This window comes from Chenopodium album, chromosome 9 (assembly GCF_948465745.1).
Source record: "Chenopodium album chromosome 9, dcCheAlbu1.1, whole genome shotgun sequence".
Classification (NCBI taxonomy): Eukaryota; Viridiplantae; Streptophyta; class Magnoliopsida; order Caryophyllales; family Amaranthaceae; genus Chenopodium; species Chenopodium album.
In genome coordinates, this window is record NC_137842.1 from 61,986,403 (window position 1) to 62,000,152 (window position 13,750).

At 37.2% G+C, this 13,750-nt stretch overlaps 2 protein-coding genes across 2 annotated transcripts; one reads left to right on the forward strand and one right to left on the reverse strand.

The window, feature by feature from the left end:
• The first annotated feature begins 4,356 nt into the window (after positions 1-4,356).
• On the forward strand, positions 4,357-5,658 carry LOC145557882 (uncharacterized). Its single transcript, XM_081619061.1, has one exon. It carries the CDS (start codon positions 4,357-4,359, stop codon positions 5,656-5,658), a length of 1,302 nt encoding a protein of 433 aa, XP_081475187.1.
• A 5,407-nt stretch (positions 5,659-11,065) lies between these two features.
• On the reverse strand, positions 11,066-12,893 carry LOC145560060 (uncharacterized). Its single transcript, XM_081621316.1, has 2 exons — positions 11,612-12,893; positions 11,066-11,372 (listed from the first exon to the last, which is right to left on the reverse strand). The coding sequence occupies exons 1-2, from the start codon at positions 12,207-12,209 to the stop codon at positions 11,335-11,337; spliced, it is 636 nt and encodes a 211-aa protein (XP_081477442.1). The 5' UTR covers positions 12,210-12,893; the 3' UTR covers positions 11,066-11,334.
• Between the last annotated feature and the right edge of the window lie 857 nt (positions 12,894-13,750).

Here is a 13,750-nt window from a genome sequence, read left to right on the forward strand (position 1 = left end):
TCAAATTATTTGTTTCATGAGCAAATGGTACAGATTTATAGAAGAGTGATAACAATAGGGAAAGTGGAGGGAAAAATTTTGTTGTAGAGGAAATGAAACAACTACTTTGAAACGTCCAAAATTAGTAGTTTGATACAAAGAGTAAATTACTATTAGACTTTGTTATATGCACCTTAAAATAATAGTATTCTCTTAAAACAAGTTCAATTTTCTAAAAACTATTTCAGTTGTAAAGTTAATTATATTTTAGTAAAATAATAATAATAATAATAATAATAATAATAATAATAATACAATAAAAATAAGTTTTAATCCATAAAAATCAGTAATTAGTGACGAGAAGTGAGTAATGTGAGCTGTGTGACACTATTGGTGGAGCCGTGAGTACTAGTACTGGAGTGTGCGAGTTTGCAACAGACAGATCTGTTGCATAAACAAGCTGAACCTATCATCCGTTGCAAACTTGCAATAGAATAAAAAAAGAAAGGAAAAAAAAAAAAAGGGCCCAATACAAATATTTTAAGGACTTCTTACAAAAGGCTTACGTTTGGCCCATTACAACTGAGGTGCTATTTATAATGGGCTGAATGTCTGAACTCACTCAAAAGTTAAAATTAGAATTGAATAATGTTATTTTTCTTCCCGTCAAAAAAAAAAAATATTCTTTTCATCCAAATTTTACTTTAAAGTTACTTTATTTATTTATTTATTTTTTAAAAAAAAAAAAAAATCAATAAGCTTTAATTTAAGTTTTTCAAAAAAAATAAAAAAAAGCTTTAATTTAAGGGTAATGTTATATGTAGCCCTAAGGGCTATATATAGGGGTGAGCATGGGACGGGTACCCGAACCGTTAGTACTAACATTACTAATCCTTGATATTATAAAGTGATACCCATAACCGTTAATCCTTGATAACCAAAATTACTAAAAGTGATACCCATAACCGGAACCGATAAGTTCGGGTACCCAATAAGATATCCAATAATGATAATTAAACTTAATTATGTAGTTATTTTGATATAATTTACAACTAATTAAAAACAATACCATATGATCTTGACCAAATTATTAATAACATTACTAATCCTTGATATTATAAAGTGATTATGAAGTAAAGTAAAAGTTTAGATTTATATTAATAGATTTAAGTAGGGAAAAAAAGCAAAAAAAATGTTTATCGGATCGGATCAGGTAACCGTTAATTTTAAAATGATACCCATAACCATACCCGATAACAAATTATCGGAACGGGTACCCGAACCGTTATGGTTATCGGGATCGGGTACCCTAATTTTCGGAACGGTTACGGATCGGTTTTTCGGGTTTTCGATTTTTCGGGTAGTTTTGATCAGCCCTAATATATATGCATTAAATATACTCTTGAAAATTGTATAAAATTAGAAATTCATGACAAAAACACGCGTAAATCAGTGTTATTAGTGTTTATATTTTGATGATTTCTTAACTTTTTACGATTTTCAAGTGTAAATTTAATGCTTATATGTAGCCCTAAGAGCTATATATAACATTTTCCTTAATTTAAATTGAAAAAAAAAATTTTTAAAAACTTTTTAAGTGAAATATTCCATGTATGTGCAGCTTTCTTATTTAGTTTCATACTTTATTTTCTTTTACTTCAACACAGCCTCAACATGCTCTTTTGAAGAAAAAATCTAAATAAGTTAACTGAACTTATAAATTAGAATTATTTTTACACATAATACTATAATACATTAATACCTTATGTTTGTAGCTATTTTTGCCCCAATGGTTAGCTACTAGCTTGCTAATTAATAAATTTGACATTCTCAATTAGCTTTGTAAATTTAATTATTTTAATATAATAATTTTCAAAAATTTTGAAAACTTTTTCTTAAGCAACAAGCTAATTTGCTTGGCCAAGCTAAATGTACTTTTTACCTCCAATGGTCAAGCTAGTAGCTAGAGACTTTTGAAAATTGCAAGCAAATCTCTAACCACAACCATTGGATCGGAGTTGCTCTAATTAGCTTGAAATCATATGTGGCATGGCAAGCTAATTTAACAATTAGCTAATCATTGGAGATTGTAGAATGATAGAATTCTCCCTCAGGAGGCTTGTATTGCAGATTCACAATATATATAGGGTACATAGTTAACCTACTTTACATAATTACATTATGCTATATATAGACACTATTAACTACATAAATATTGTCTAACACACCCCCGCAGTTGGAGCGGGAGGAGGACGAATGCTCAAACTGGATCGAAATTCCACAAACAACGGTGTAGGAAGACCCTTGGTGAAGATATCAGCGTACTGAAAAGAAGAAGGCACATGTAGAACACGAATATGACCGAGGGAAACTTTCTCACGAACAAAATGAATGTCCATCTCGACATGTGTAGGGAATAAATTTCAAGCGTTAACCCCATGCTTGAACCTCACTGTAATCATACACTAAAGTACGGTGGCGTCCAAAAGGGAAGAAGATAGAGCAAAAGAGTCGCCAACAAGTTTTAGGAACTTGTAAACCGTTCACAAGGTGATGAAGGTTACACCCCTTAACGATCCAAGAGATCGTCAACTCCATAAGGTCTAGAACCAAATAAGGGTTCGGGGATGAAGGTACAAATCCAACCTAAAAGAGATTGAACCTGCCCTAGTAATAGGTCTCTACTTTATTCTGATCGTATTCATGTGCGCTTTCTGACTAACATGCAATCAATAGGATTAACCCTAAACCTGTTTATCTATGTTGGTTGAATATTAATGCACAAACAAACTATTATTGGCGATCACTTGAATTATAATCAAATTAACCCTAACAAGATTATTAATTATCTTATTAAGCATGATTACAAGTACCAATTACCTTTAAACATGCATAAAAGGCGTGATCAAGCAATAACAATAAATATAATCAAGCAACATAATAAATAACAAATATCATGAATAATAATTATAATCATAAAAATAATAATAATCATAAATAAAATAATCATCATCAAAATAATAATAATAATAATATTCATGATCATAAAATTATAACAATGAAATAATCATCATAATAACAATCATATTAACCATAATAATAATCATGTTCATGTTAATATTAAAGCATAATAAAAATAGCAAGATCGTAGGCATGATACTAACAAGATTAATAACAAACCCTAGCATGTCACTAAGCAATAAAAATCAAATCTTTACCCCTAACATGATACTAACAATCATAAATATTAGGAAGAACATAGGAAGCATCGCAACAATCATATTTAATATTAAAATTACCCTAGACATGATACTAGGAATATCATAATAACAATCTAAACATGATTATAACATCATAATATTAATTAAAACCATTAAATTACTTACTTTGATGCCTCGTACCTCTTTCTAATAGCAAAATACACACGTTAGTAACTTCAAGAAAAATAATAAACAAACAATTAAATTAAATAATTGAAATAGAGTTTAGGGACCAAACCCTCAGAAATTAAACCTTTCACGTCTAGGGCGAAGGCAACTTCGAATATGGCTAGGTGTTTCTAGATCTTGCGAATGCGGAATTTTGTATATGAAAACAAAGTTTAGAAAAAGAGAAAGATGAATGAATTAAGAGAGAATTAGAGAATTAAAGATTGCGAATGAAAGCTGATTGTTGATGAGAATTCGTGAGAATTGGTGAATGAAAACGGAGTTTTTAATACTACCTCCGGTTCATTTTAGTTGCAACAAAGTACAACTTTACGCAAACCTAGGCAAAACTTTTAAGGGGCTTAATGCATGTGAGTAGTAAGTAATTAAGGGAGTTAAAAAGGAGGGAAAGCTTGTGGTCCCCTTTTTTAATAAAGTAAAACAAGTGGGAAATTTTGGTGAGGTGGAGTTTTCCCACCCCAAAAATATCTGACTTTTCACATGGGTGGGAATTCCCTCCCAAATTTCCAGCCAATTTAAGAGGGAGAATCCCTTTTTTCGTTTCTCACCCATTTTCCTCCCAAATTTTCAAGGGTAATTCAAAAAGTATGCCAAAATACCCCAAAACCTGTTTTTTAACAATTCAAACCAATTCCCCTTATAAAAAGGGGAAGTTCCAAAACACAAACATTTTGTTTATCAAGCAAAAGAGATAGCAGGGAGGGGTTGGGGGGGTTAAGGGTGAGTAGTTAATTGTTTACAAAACACCATCCTACAAATTACATAATCCTAAAATTAGTTCATAGTTAGCCTAAAATTCACAGTGCTAAAAAGACAAAAGCAGCATCTATGTTCCAATCTTCTAGGCTCCGTTGAAGACCATTCCAAAAAAATTCAGCCACCACTTCATCACCTACAATCAGCTTGGAAAAAAAAAGTATAGGGACTCATGGCAGAGTTCTTGGAAGAACTCTTTTTCAATGAAAATCAACTGTACAATGAGGAGCAAACAATGGAAGCATGGCATCATTTCACAGATGAAGAGACTCGAGATGAAAACAACAACTCAGAAGAAGAAGGTGGTTATGATGGAGATGATGATGTTGAAATACATGGTCCACTACATATGTATGGCAAACAAAGCAGAGAAATGACAGTAGAAGAAAAGCATCAACTAGTTGATGAGATCATGCTCAATATGGAGGGGGACTCATTGCCAAGGGGATTTTTATCCAGTTTGGCAAGAAAGCATCATGTGCATAGATCAACAACAACAAGATGGTTTAAGGTAATTAAACAACACATGTTACAAGGAAATGTTGTAGATGTAAGGACCAAAAAAATAGGCACTGTGGGCAGAAAACAAAAGGAGTACACTGATGAATTTTTAACATCAGTGCCTTTGTACAAAAGACAAACTGAAAGAGGATATGCTGCAGCACTTAATGTGTCAAAGTCAGCTATTCACAGATTAAGGAAAAGGGGTAGATTGATAACACACACAAGCACAAACAAACCAGCACTCACTGACCAGCATAAAATAACAAGAATGAAATGGGTTCTAAGTCACATAACCCCAATTCCAGCAGAAGGGGACCCTTTATTTGAAGACATGCAACAATGGATACACATTGATGAAAAGTGGTTTTTTATAAACCCAGAAACAAGGACATTCTACCTCCTCCCAGCTGAAGACAATCCATACAGAGCCCAACAGTCCAAAAGGTTCAAGATAAAGGCTATGTTTATGGGTATGATTGGGAAACCATTGTATGATGCAAACAAACAATTATTACATGATGGGAAGTATGGTCTTTTCCCTTTTGTGAAGTATGAGGAAGCAAAGAAAAAAAGTAAAAACAGAGACAAGGGAACCATTGAGGCTATGGCAGTCCAGAGCATTAACAAGGAAGCAATAAGGGACATGCTACTTAATCATGTGTTGCCAACAATACATGAACAATGGCCACCCCAACTTCCCAAAAACATAACTATCCAATGGGATAATGCTAGGCCTCACCAAATACCACAAGATGCAGAATTTCAAGAAGCATGTCAAGCATATGGATTCAACATACAGTTTGTTTTTCAACCAGCACAATCACCAGACATGAATGTTCTAGACTTAGGACTTTTCAATGTCATTCAATCACTGCAATATCAGTCATTCCCTCAAACTTTAGATGATCTCATCAAAGAAGTAGAAATAGCATTCAAAGGATTTGATCCAGAGTTGAACAAATACAGTTAGATTACACTTCAATCATGCATGGTTGAGGTGTTAAGAAGAAAAGGAGGAAACAACTACACAATACCACACATGAAAAAAAAGAAGTCTAGACAGGCAAGGTGTTCTACCAGAATTGCTTCAAGTAGACAAGGAATTAATTGCAGAGGTTGTTTCCTATCTTGATTCAATCACAATTCCAAGTTCAAATGCAACTGAATTTCAAATGGAAGTGGATGCAGATTGAAGACTATAAGGAACCACATTCAAACCAACACAACCAAAGACTGCCACATCTAACCAGTAAAAGCTTAACATGTTTTTTGTAGTTTTTGTTGGTATTGGTTAGGTGTATTTTGGTACATAGTTAATGTAAACATTGTTAGGCAGTCTTGTATGGTACTATAGTTTGGTAATTAATGGAAACTCAATCTATTTTGGTCACTAATATTCCATCAGATAGGGTTACATTTCTCTTTCAAGGCCTCAATGAGTTATGGTACCTCAATAGATACCTCAATCAGAGGTATCTAGAGCAGCCATGTCACTCAAATAGCTATCAGATGAGTCCCTTCATCATTTGGATGGGATTCAATTTGATGCAATCAGTTGGGAGAGGGGACTCAATGCATCATATACAGGGGACTCAAGGAACAAAATCATACATAGCTCATTTCATACTCCAACCATAGTTACTGAAGCACACAACCAACTTCTCAAATCCAAAAAAAAATAAGGGGACTCATCAATTTTAATCCAAAACAACAATTCATATCCAAACAACCAACAACTCATACAACAATAAGATATTCAAACATATCACTGGATAAAGATAAAACCTTAATAAAAAAAACAATTCAAACCCAAACAACCAACAACTGATACACCACCAACATATGCATTTCATACTCCAACCAACATCTCAATTCCAAAAAAAAAAAACAGGGGGCTCATCAATTTTAATCCAAACCCAAACAACCAACAACTGATTCACCAACAACATATTCAATAATAAAAGGAAACACATCAAATCAAAGCCAACCAACAAACAATATCAGACTAGGAATAACAACCAACAGGGGACTCATGAATACCACAATATAGCATAAATTGGAACTGAAGAAGAAGATTAATTAGAGTTTTAGAAATTACGCTGCCCAATTAGTATGGGGGAAGGGACTACTGGGGGTAGTAGATCTGGAGGTAAGCCTCCAGTACATCATCAGGCTCCTGGCCCCCAGGAAGTGAGCCCCTCAAGCGCTTCCTACCGGCGCCAGACCCAGAAGCACTCCCACCCATCATGGGATGGGAAGTGGGTGGCTGGAGAACTTCTCCGGCAGTGAGCTCCTGGAACAACGCGAAGACCCCGTCTCCGATTTAGCGTCTGGTGGTGGTGAAGCAGTTGGAACAGCCACCACAACAGCAGATCCACCGTCTTTGGTGGACACTACCTCCAGATCTGCGCTGTGAGGTGGCGGAACCGCCCTTTTGGACCCAGAAACCTTAATGGGCTTGTCATCCTCGTCGCTTGAAATGTATTCAGCAAGCTTCGCACCGTGAATCTTCCTCCTTGCAATTACAGAAGCACGACGGAGCGGCTTCATCACCCCAGAACCACGACAAGGTATGTACGTGGTTCGCTCAGATTTTTTTGGAGTTCGAGTAGATCCAGAAGATAGGGACTCATGGCTTTCGAGATCAATGATTTTTGGTTGAGAGGAAGACATTTGAAGAGTGAAATGGGGTGAATCGGTGTGAAAATACAGAGGATGATGAGAGAGAAAGGAGGAAGACGTACGCTTTTGGAGGAGAAAGAGAAGGCGAAGAGGAGAGAGAAATAAGAAACGACGAGAGACAGAGAATTTAAACAGTTAGGGTTTGAGAGGGGAGGCTTCATTTCTGGAAAAAATTTCAAGTATTGAATGCAGATTCAATGAAGGTGGTTGGGAGATGAAGCAATTTAAAGGAGGAGGGGGTAAATTTGGTGGGAGTAGTTAGATTAATTAATAAAATAAGTAAACTAAGTAAAACAGATTAGGAGTGTTAATATAATAGGTTAGTAAATAAGTAAGGGCAAATATGTAAATTTACACCCAAAAACTTACCAAAAAAGGAAAAAAAAAATTTGTTGCAAGTAAGGTGAACCACCCCAAAAAGGAAATTGTTGCAACTAAAATGAGCCGGAGGTAGTACATTATTTATAGAGAAATCAGCCAAAAAGATAAAATATCAAAACAGAGCACTTGGCGCACGCAAAACGAGGTTGGCGCACGCAAAACAGAGCTGGCGCCAGAACCAGCTAATTGGCGCCAAGCGCCAATGGCTAGCACCAGGCGCCAGGCCTGGTTCTAGGCGCCAATGCCTGGAGTCAGGCGCCAGGCCTGTTTTGGACGCGTTTTCGAAAATCAGATAAGTTTGCCGTACTGGAGGATAAAATCGTATCTTTTCCTCGAAAATGCTTTTTGATTTTAATTAAAACTCTGAAAAGTCAACAAAAGTCAATTTATCAATGCTAATTGAATTAGGAATGAAAAGAACCTTCTAGAAGAATCTAGAAGACTAAAACCATTCCTAATTGCATTAGGAATGATGAATCATATTAGGCCCTCCCCTAGATCATTGGGCCGTATATAAAGCTTAAACCGGGCTCAGTTTAGTAAATTGGCCATAACTTCCTCAATATTCATCGGAATTGGGCTTATAATATATCGTTAGAAAGCTCTTGTCAAGCCCCATCCAACTACACTACTATTGGACCCATATCATGGACCAACCAAACTGGATTGGCTGTTTTCTTAAAATAAGTTTTCAAAAATAGAGAGAAGAGAAAAGAAATTAAAACTATCCGCAACACTAAACCTTCCACACTTTCACTTCATTCGATTATGACTCGACGCGAAAGATACTCATCGCCGGGTTTGGTTTTGGGGAGAGACAAATTTGGTGTCTACAACATGCTTAGTACATTGATGATGAACCGGATTGTGAGACATATACACCGCATTAACGTTATCACAATAGACAACTGTAGCTTTGCGCAAAGGGTAATGCAACTCCAACAACAAATTGCGTAACCAAGTGGTCTCGGCAACCACATTAGCAACCCCTCTATACTCAGCTTCAGCACTCGATTTCGATAAAGTAGCCTGGCGCTTAGATGACCAAGAAATAAGATTATCTCCCAAAAACACACAATAACCAGACGTAGACTGTCTAGTATCCGGGAAACCACCCCAATCAGCATCAGAATAGGAGACAAGACCAGAGGCAGGAGTAGAAGAAAGATGCATACCAAAATCAAGAGTACCTTTGAGATACCGAAGCACACGCTTCAAAGCATGAAGATGAGGATCACGAGGGTCATGCATGAACAAACAGAGTTGCTGAACCGCATAGGAAAGATCCGATCTGGTGAAGGTAAGATATTGCATAGCACCGACGAGCTGACGGTAAGAGGTCGGATCATCAACAGGTTTGCCACTTGTAGCACTAAGTTTTGACTTATTATCAACAGGAGTGTTGGCCGGCTTGCAAGAAGACATATTGGCACGTGCTAAAATTTCCTGAGCATATTTTCTCTGATAAAGAAACATACGGTCCGTTGATCGAGACACGGAAATACCAAGAAAGTAAGAAAGAGGACCAAGGTCCTTCATGGCAAACTCAGAGCTAAGGAGAGTAATAATACGTTGCCGAAGACTAGTAGAAGAGCATGTCAAAATGATGTCATCAACATATAAAAGAAGATATGTTGTTTCCTTATTCCGGCGGAAAATGAATAAAGATGTATCATTCTTGCTGTTGACAAAACCCAGAGAAAGAAGATAAGTAGCAAAACACTGATACCAGGCTCGTGGAGCCTGTTTGAGGCCATAGATAGACTTACGAAGAAGACAAACATGTTTAGGCTTGTCAGGATGAACAAACCCAGGAGGTTGATGCATATATACTGTCTCTTGCAAATGACCGTGAAGAAATGCATTCTTCACATCAAGATGATGAATAGCCCATTTGAGAGAGAAAACCAAACTCAAAACTGTACGAATCGTAGCCGGTTTCACAACCGGGCTAAAAGTCTCACCACAATCAATACCAATCTCCTGACTCTTACCATTAGCAACCAATCGCGCCTTATGGCGTTCAAACTCACCATTAGATTTCTCCTTATGCGTAAAAACCCACAAACAACGAATAACATTTACATCCGAGGGACGCGGAACCAAATCCCAAGTATGAGTATCAGTCATGGCATTGTACTCATCATACATTGCATTATACCAGTTCGGGTCATTAAGGGCTTTCACAGGAGACTGGGGAATAGGAGAAATCTTAGGTGTAGAAGAAGTAGTAAGAACCAAACTTGCATATTTCGAATTGGGCTAAAAAATCCCAGATTTCGAACGAGTCTGCATGTATTGGGTAGGCTGAATTGGCAAAGCTGAAGGAGGAGGAGGGTGGACTTGAGTATCAGTGGGCTCTAGGGAGATACGGCCCACCGAATTGCTGGTAGGAGAAGGAGTACGTGTTTGGGCTTGAATAGGAGGGGAAGCTTGTGAGTGGGTAGCTTGGGGGGGTGTAGTGGCTGATTGAACAGGCCCACTAGACTGCACCAGGCTATTATGCCCATTACACAAGGGAGGAGGAGATATGCTGGGCCCAGAAGAGTGGGCTGAACGCACCACTTAAATAAGGGGAGGAGGAGTAGTAGACTCAACACTTGGCAGCAAGAAATCATAATCACTAGCATTTGGAAGGTAATGTGAAGAATAAAGAAAAGTGAATTCATCAAAAATAACATGCCGAGAAATAATATTTTTCTTAGTGTTGATATCTAAACACCTATACCCACGATGAGACGTGGGATAACCAAGAAAAATGCAAGGAGTAGAACGAGGACTCATTTTGTTGGGAGAAGTGGCGGATAGATTAGGATAACAAAGACAACCAAAAGTACGAATGTGATCATACGATGGAGCTTTATTATAAAGAATGTGCATCAGTGTAAGATTATCAAGAACTCTAGTTGGACGAATATTGAGTAAATATGCGGCCGTATGCAATGACTCAACCCAAAAAGAAGGAGGGAGAGAAGCATGAAATAATAGAGATCGACATATCTCATTGATTGTCCTAATCATACGCTCGGCCTTGCCATTCTGAGGTGAAGTATTAGGACAAGAATGTCTCCAAATCATGCCATGGGTTTGAGAAAACAAAGTGAAACTGTCATTATCATACTCTCGACCATTATCACATTGCAATGCTTTAATGGTCACATTAAATTGAGTCTTGACATAGGAATGGAAATTCACAAAGGTAGGATACACATCTGATTTAGATTTTAGAGGGAAAACCCATAAGTAGTGAGAATAGTCATCAAGGAAAATCAAATAGTAACGAAAACCTGTTTGACTATTAATAGGGTAAGTAAACAAATCAGTATGCACAATATCAAAAGGATCATATGTCTTAGTAGAAGAAACAGAAAAAGGTAGGCGGCAATGTTTGCCTACTTGACAACCATGACAAACAGTAAGGTCATTGCCTTTATTACAGAGAATAAGTTTATTATTTCTAAGAAAACTAAGAGTGTGATCTCCCGGATGTCCCAAACGATTGTGCCATACTTCGGATGAAAGAACCGCAAAAGCAGCAGAAGAAGATGAAGAGTTGGATGAGAGGGGATATAAATTCCCGACACTATTGCACCTCGTCACTATTTTCCCCGTCCGGAGGTCCTTCACAGAAAAACCAAAAGGGTCAAATTCAACGGAGACAAAATTATCGGAAGTGAATTGACGCACAGAAACTAGATTCTCAATGATATTAGGAGCAAAAAGAATATTTTTGAGGATAAGAGGAGGTAATGGTTTAGGCAGAGAAGTGGAGCCAGAGCCCTTAACTGGTATTTTTGTTCCATCACCAACCATAATGTGTGAATTAAAATTACGCCAATCAACTATAGTAGAAGTAATACCTGAACTGTTCATAAGATGAGACGTAGCCCCGGTATCCATATACCAATTTTGATCCGGAGGTTGAAGGCTCATTGAATTGAAGAAAGCAGGTAAATCAGACGGCTGATAAGTATCACCTGGTGCAAGAAACGCAACACCAGATTGTCTAGGAGCAGGCCCCAAAAGTCCCTGCTGACTATGTTGTGCGTTCTGGTTGTTCGGCACAGGAGGGTGTTGCTGCCCAGGGGAACTCCTCCACTGACCCGGCAAAGAAGGATACGGACAGGGAGGATAATAAGCAGCCCATGGACCAGCCCATTGAGGAAAGAACTGCTGCTGCATTTGGTTGGTTTGAGACCCCTGCTTGCCATTCTGTTTCCCTTTGTAATTGTTCTTCTTCCCACATTTGTTTTTACCAACTCCAGGAGAAGGTCGATGCGACCCTGACCCATTGTGTGGTGAAGAAGATGAGTCACCAGAAGCAAGAAGAACCGTGGAAGACGACGACGATGTAGACCGCTTGTTCTTCTCATGGCTTACACGATCCAATTCAAGCATGGAGCACGCCTTGGAAAATGATGGCAGTGAGTGTCCTTGTTGAATGAGAGTAGCCACCATGCCATAGTCAGGCGTCAATTTCCCAGCCAATTGAAGAACAAGACGCTCTTCAGAAATTGGATGCCCGATCGCAGCAAGTTGATCAGATACCGTCTTCAGTTTCTGACAATAATCAGCGGGAGAATCACAATTCTCTAATTCAATCAAACCAAATTGGTTTTCAAGATGCACAACCCGAGTCCCTTTGTTATCTTGAAAAAGGTCACGTAATGTATCCCAAGCCACCTTAGCCTTAGCCTTTTCATCGAGAATGCGGTACAAGAAATTGGTTGAAATCGTGTCGTAAAGCCATTAGAGAACGACGGCATCAAGTCTATCCCACAAATCGTCATCGATATCCGGAGGTCGGCTGACCTTCGGATCAATATGGTCGAGGACGCTATAGACCTTGGCAGTGTTGTAGAATAGTGTAGCCCATGGAGAATATTGGACCTTGTCCCCATCAAGAACAAGGAGAACAAGGCTGCGGATGTTAGAGACAGTCAAAGCGGGATGATAAGTGGTGACAACGGAGGTCTTGTTGTGGTTGTCCTTGTTGTTGTCATCTCCTCCAGCCATGATGAATAACAAAGTGCAGAAAGAAGCAGAACAGAATAGAACAGAGAAGAAAGAAAGAGCAAGATCGAAAGAAAAAAGATGGTGGCTAGGGTTTAGCCTGATACCATGTAGAATGATAGAATTCTCCCTCAGGAGGCTTGTATTGCATATTCACAATATATATAGGGTACATAGTTAACCTACTTTACATAATTACATTATGCTATATATGGACACTATTAATTACATAAATATTGTCTAACAGAGATGATGCTTTGACCCTCCCCTATATCTTCTGTTAATGTTATTTTGATAAAGTCGTTCTTTTTTTTTTTTCCTTTTCTAACAACCTCTTAAATTAAAAGTACATATCTCAAAGTTGTGTTATAAGTAAAAGATAACGGACATAGCATATATTACTTACAATCTTATAATTTTAATAATTAATTTGAGAAATATGGAGATAACTAACGGTTGATTTAAAAATGAGTACATAACCTTCATAGTTATAAGAAGAATTAGGGCATAGATATGAAAGGAAATCTATGACACAATTACATCCAACCACGATGTTATAGAAGGTGAGTCGTGAGATCGAATCAAAACCTTCGATCTATTTAATTTGTTCGTTAGAAAGTAGAAGTTGTACTGTTGATTGTTGAACTCTCACTTAATCTTCAATCCAATAATCTTAGATTATTATGAATTGCATGTAGCAAGCGACGAGTTCATTGTATTTTGTTAAATTTCATTTTGTTTGACGATTTATTATGCAGCAGATCTTGAATATTCCCTGACAACCTAAAAAGTGTTATTTTGGTCCCATATCTTTGTTGATTCCCTTTTTTTTTCACACAATTCTTTTTCTTTCTTCCTTTTTTGAAGAAAAAGGAAGCAAACATGCAAACTGTATATTATACTAGTAATATATGTTAATATGTATATAGCATAAACCCACAATGTCACTTAATTGGATGAGTCTTTTGGATAAGATGATTAAAGGT

Excerpts from the sequence above, each read along its gene's own strand:
- LOC145557882 (XM_081619061.1), top strand. The coding sequence starts at position 4,357 with ATGGCAGAGTTCTTGGAAGAACTCTTTTTCAATGAAAATCAACTGTAC.
- LOC145560060 (XM_081621316.1), bottom strand. The coding sequence starts at position 12,209 with ATGGTGGCTACTCTCATTCAACAAGGACACTCACTGCCATCATTTTCC. Across the intron at positions 11,373-11,611 it reads TCATCTTATGAACAGTTCAG|GACCTCCGGACGGGGAAAAT; the intron begins GTATTACTTCTA and ends TTTTCTGTGAAG.